Source organism: Panicum hallii, chromosome 7, assembly GCF_002211085.1.
Source record: "Panicum hallii strain FIL2 chromosome 7, PHallii_v3.1, whole genome shotgun sequence".
Taxonomy (NCBI): domain Eukaryota; kingdom Viridiplantae; phylum Streptophyta; class Magnoliopsida; order Poales; family Poaceae; genus Panicum; species Panicum hallii.
Window position 1 is genome coordinate 33,547,765 of NC_038048.1, and position 5,954 is coordinate 33,553,718.

The 5,954-nt window shown below is 55.9% G+C and overlaps 1 protein-coding gene across 1 annotated transcript; it reads left to right on the forward strand.

Annotated features, from left to right (window-relative positions):
- Positions 1-5,645: 5,645 nt before the first annotated feature.
- LOC112900676 lies at positions 5,646-5,954 on the forward strand. The gene has a single exon (XM_025969509.1). It carries the CDS (start codon positions 5,646-5,648, stop codon positions 5,952-5,954), a length of 309 nt encoding a protein of 102 aa, XP_025825294.1.

Below are 5,954 nucleotides of genomic sequence, written 5' to 3' on the forward strand. Positions count from 1 at the left end.
CCGGGGAAAGAGATTATTCTTTGATTTTTTTTGTACTTGTCTGTTCCTTTAAGCTTCCGACTAAGTTGGTGTAGTATTTTTTTCTTCCTAATTTTTGCTTTGAGCGTTTTCTTTACTTCTCCTTTTCTATTTATTTCCTTCCAGCCTTTTGCTTTCCTTTCTTATTTTCCTCTAATTCTTTTTATGTACATATTTATTATTTTATTTTCTCTTTCTTACCTTTTTGTTTTTCCTCACTGCACCTTAAGTAGATATTATTAATTTATCTTTCTTTCAACAACATTCCTCTCTTATATAATCAAGTGAGTTTCTATATTAAAATATTTTTTGCATTGAAGAGTGATTCATGCTCCCTGTATACCAATTTTTTATAGTATATCCCCATTAGCTGGTGATATAAAATGATTTATTCAGTCCATATACTAAATTATTCACTATTTGAACATATATTATTCATGTGTAAGAATAATTTGTTTATAATGTGGATATGTTTCTACATATAGAATAATTTGTTCGTGCCTGGAGTCATTTTGCTCAATTGGAAGATAAATTTGTTTCGCGATGTTAAATTATTTGTTTGCTTCATAGACTAATTTGTTTATGATGGGAACTTATTTGTTCTCTATGTAGAATATTTTGTTCGTGTGCAGAGCCATTTTATTTTTATTTATTTTATACACTAACCTGTTCAAGTGTGTTATCTACTAGTAATCTTTAACCATGTGAGACAATTAAGAATATCCAGGTCACTAATGAACGAAGCTGTACTAACTAAGGCTGGTACTAAGGCGATGACAACATGCAATTTTCTTTTCTATTCTTTTCACTTTTTGATCAGATGGTATGATGACGGGTTAGGTACCATGGGTACCCTAAAAGCCTGATCCTTAGGGGCCTAATCAAGGGATTAGCTAACCCCGATCGAACGGCCTGACCCAATCAGGCGGACATGTGGCCAGCACCGGCCAGCATCGGCTTGACATCAGCAGAGGTCCGGCGGTGCCGAGCCTAGGACACGTGGCGCCTTCCCGACCTACGACATCGTAGGAGGGGCTAGGAGGCCCTACCCGACCCCGGGAGGTGGGCTCGATCCTGAGGCGTCATGGGGAAGACGCGGGGCAGCATTAATTGCGCTGAGCCAACAAGACGTGAATGCGCGCCCCTCACCCGACAACCAGGACAAGGACGCCGCCCGCGGACCATAGGACCGGCGGGACACCCTCGGTCAGCCGGGCCATCATCATGCCGCGACCGGCACTTACACCGGCCGCGCTTCTTCCACACGGGCGATGGGACAGCCCATACCGGGTCACCCTCCACCGTCAGGCGTAGGGCGAGGGGGGGGTGCGGCGCTCTAGCGGGCCCCGCCTTAGACTGTGCGACAAGGGGAGAACAAGGCGCTCGTCCTCCTGAGCCCCACGAGGGAGGCCGGGCGTGCCGACCAAACGAGAGGCCTGCCCCCGACGCATCAGAATGGGGCGTACCGCAAGTATGACGGTGCCATCCCCTGCCACAGGGATGGGGTGCAGGTCCGTGGACATGTCAGGAGGCGCAGCGATCCGGGTGAACAGGACATGGCTTTGGGAGCGGCGGAGCATGATCGATCGGAGGGCTCCCAACGGGATATGTGTAGGGCAGCCGACCTTGCTTCCGGGACCTCATTTCCAGGAGGCGAGACACCCCCTCTCTCACGCATTGTAGCCCAGCCCACCGGACATACAAGGTGGAGCTGGGCCTTCTAACAAAAAGAGACCCAAATAAGCACACACTGGACGTAGGACGTTCGCCCGAACCAGTCTAAATTCTTGCCTTCATTTGTTAGCCATCGATCCACAGAGAAGTGGGACGCAAAATTTACTAGCCGATGGCCGAAACACCGACAGTTGGCGTGCCAGGTAGGGGAAGTCGTGCACTCTCACCGCCACGTGATCGCTCGATGTTGGCCCTCAGTGTCAACACAGCGGCCGGAGTCCTCGGGGGCTCCATCCTCTTTGGGATCCTGGAGTTCGCCGCGTCAACAGTGTCGACGGGCTAAGGTACATCCCTGGTTTCAACCCCAACCAGGCCATCCGCTTCAGGAGCTTGGAGTTCGTGGCCGAACAAGCTTGGCCACCTTAACCTCCGTGGTGCGGGGGAAGAGGCACAGGCGGTGCCGATCCCATCCGCGAAGGGTTCTACCGTTGCCAAGGGCGATACCCCTGCGGTGGACCTCGATGCGCTTGCCTGGCGCATTGACACACACCTCGAACCTGAGCCGAAACTTGAGGAGTGCTGGTGAACCTTCTACGCGCTGGCGAACGTCCTCACCCAGCTGTTGGGAGACAACCCCATTCCACCAGAAAGCGATTTCTGGGACCCTAGCACCCCTCTCCCTTTCGAGCTGAGGAATGCGGCGACTCTCTTTGAGTTGGAAATCATGGAGCGGATGCGACAAGCATTCTGCCCACGTCTGGAATTTGTTGGGATGGCAGACTACGCCCTAACGTTGGTCTACGACCTTCTCGAGGGGGAGTCATGTGACTCTAGCTCCAAGTCCTCACCGGGCAAGGACAAACACCCCTCACGGCAGTGCAACATGGTGCATGCGGCGGGGGTGGATCCAGCGGGAGGGGCGGGCGACGAGCCTGCTCACCCTCTGGTGCAGCACACGTCAGAGGAGCAGGCCGCCTACGAGCAGGAGAGGCTCGAGCGCGCCAAGGCCTGCGGGGTGGACGACGAGCGCGAGTGCGGCGAGCAGGCGCGTGCGGCCAACGCGCGTTTGGCGGCCCCACCACGCACTGCTGTAGCACGCGGCAGGGCTAGGGCGGTTGTCAGTTCCAGAAATGGCTGGCAGCTAATCTACTCGAAGTGTATACCACGCATTGTGATCGGAGATAGCCTAGCACACAATGACTCAAGATGTATACTGGTTCAGGCAATCTTGCCCTACGTCCAGTCGGGGTTCGGTTGGATGTATTGCTTGGGCCTGGGTGCTCGTGAGAGTTTGGAGAGTTACAAGCTTTCCAGTGGAGAATGAATCTCTTGGATTTTGGTTTTCTTTTTTCCTAGGCGGTTGGCCCTCCCTTTTATAGTCTAAGGGGGGGCCTCCTTACAAGGGGACTATCGTAGAGAGAGAGAGAGGGTCTCCTTGCCCCGTCGGTCGCGGTCGTCAGCTCTGTCAGTCGGAGTCCTTGGGTGGTCACCGCCCAAGTCCTATGTTGCCGAGTGGTTGCCCTGTTTTGTTCCTATGCATCATGCTTTTTCGGTCGGGGGGGTGGTCGTGCGTCGATAAGTACGGTATGGCAGCCACACTCCGTCCCTGGCGCTACGCTTTATCACTCCATCGTAATAGAGGCGTGTCCGCCGTATCGTGATAGCATTGCGCCCCATCCCCTCGCGAGGATGGGCAGGTGAAATAGTGTCCCCCTACTGTGGCAGACTGTAACCCCCGTGAAGGGAATGGTTGGCCTGTACGGCAAGTTGACCCCGGTGTGCTTCCTTATCGGCCACACCTGCTCTCGGGGCCTGCCAGTACGCGGGGTTCGGCTATCCGCGGCCTTGTCGGTCGGGGATAGTGACACACGTCAGGTGAAGCCTGGCTAGGTGACCTCAGTCGGAACCGTGGTACGGACTTAGTCCCCGATCGTCCCCTAGGTTGGGGATGCGAGCCATGCTTTGGCCGACCGCCCTGCCGGTTAGGACCGTGTTCCTAGGCCGACCGGACAAAGTCGTGGCCCAGGACGAAAGGCGTTCGTTGCAAGTGTGGTCTTGGGCTAGCTAGAATGCCAGTAGAAAGTGGGCCCGCTGGGGACCCTGGGTACCTAGACCCGTTTGCGGTCGACAACAAGAATCATGCACGATGAGCACGGTACACCTTACGTGTCGCGAGCAAGCTAGAATGTCGCCGCAGTTGCGGTAATGATGCGGGTGATGTCGCATCAAGCGAGCCCAAAGGGGCAACGCGTCATGGACGAGCTCCGTGTTCTGCTGGAGGTGGCGGTGTGCCAGTACGACAACAACTCCGAGGACAAGAGGTGTCCCGGGCCCAGCAGTTACCGAAGCCCCAACGGGCGGGCCACGACCAGCGTTCACCGAGGGGGTTCCCAAGCCAGAGCGGGCGCATACGGGGGTGCTAGCGAACCCACCACCAAGAGCCGTGCGGTTTCCCCCTGGTACAGAGCTGGCTGGGGGCAACCTCAATGCCCGCAACATCATCAACGCTCGGAATTGCGAGCGCGAGGAGGCAGAGCTCGCCAACCCCGATGCTAGGGAGAACAGTGACCGGCGGCACGGAGGCCCGGTGACGATCGCAGCCCGAGCCCCGAGTGGCACAGACTGTGTTCGGAAAGAGCATTCGCCAAGCCCCGTTCCCAGCACAGTTCCGACCTCGGTCGAACCTCCCAGTATCTAGCTCAAGAACTACCGCGTGGCATGCTTGACAGGTGGAGCCGATGATGAGCTCTTCATCATCCAATACCTTACCCTCTACCTCGTTGATAGCACCCACGCCTGGATCGAGCACCTGCCGGTAGGTTGGATCAACTCCTGGAGTGGCCACAAACACGTCTTCATTGGCAACTTCGAGGGCACCTACATGTGCCCAGGGAATTCCTGGGACCTGAGGATTTGTAGGTAGAAGGCAGGTGAGACTCTCTGCGAGTACATCTGCCGCTTCTCCAAGCAATGCAATGACCTCCCCGATGTGGAGGACGCCGATGTGATTGGTGCCTTCATAGAGGGGATGACCAACGAGTCGGTCATGCATGAGCTCGGGCGCAACCGACCTCCCTCGGCACGAAAGTTATTCGACATCGCCACTAGCCACGCCTCGGGTGAGGAGGCGGTCCAAGCTAACTTCAGCAAGGACCACGGTAAGGCCAACCCCGAGGATGGGGACGGGGCCAACCAGGCGCAGCGCGGGTGGAATAAGAAGAACCGCAAGCGTCGCGACATCGAGTTGGTCATTGCTGCGACTGTGCGGGCAAGTAGAAGGCAGGCCGGCCCGACACTGTCAAGAATCACGGCAACTTCAAGAAGAAGATGGAGGGGCCGTGCCCGAACCAAGATTTCCTCATCAAGAACCTCTTCAAGGACAGCGACCTCATGAAGCGGTACCTGAAGGGCGATCTCGCAGCCGCCCCCAAGGGCAAGCTGGCCGAGCCCAATGAGGGAAACAAGGAGGAGGATGCGTTCCCGAGGCCTGAGGGATGCCTTATGATCTTGGGGGGGGGGCGCCTTATGAGTTGAAGCACCAGCACAAGCTGACAACTCGGGAGGTTAACACCACGACCGCTGCGTGCAAAGCCATCCCAACTTATCTCAAGTGGTCAGAGGCGGCGATCATTTTCGACCGAGCCGACCACCCGATAGCATCCCGCAACCAGGCCGGTTTCCGTCATCGTGGACCCTATCGTGGGTAGGACTCGGCTGACCAGGGTCCTGATGAACAAAGAGAGCAGCCTAAACATCCTCTACGCCGAGACCTATGACGCCATGGGGTTGGCGCGATCGTGCATCCGACCAGCGGGTGCTCTGTTCCACGGGTTGGTCCCCGACGTGCAAGCAATACTGCTCAGGCAAGTCGACCTGCCTGTCACCTTCGGGAGCAGTGCGAACCATCGGGATCATACCACGCCATCCTGGGATAGCCCTGGAACGCAAAGTTCATGGCCGTGCCCAACTACACCTACCTCAAGCTGAAGATCCCTGGGCCCAAGGGGATCATCATGGTGGGGGGAAGCCTCCAGCATGCCCACCTCTGCGAGCAGGAGAGCTGCGATCTGGCTGCGGCGGCTTTCAGATCGCTCGAGCTCAAAAGCATCCAGCTTGCCAATGCGGAGGTGGTGCCTGACTTGGCTAAAAGCAAGTCCTTCGTGGGAACCTTCAAACCCGTTGAAGACACCAAGACGGTTCAGGTCAACCCCGACAACGCCAGCAAGACGGTCCGGATCGGGGCTGGCCTCAGTGACAAATAG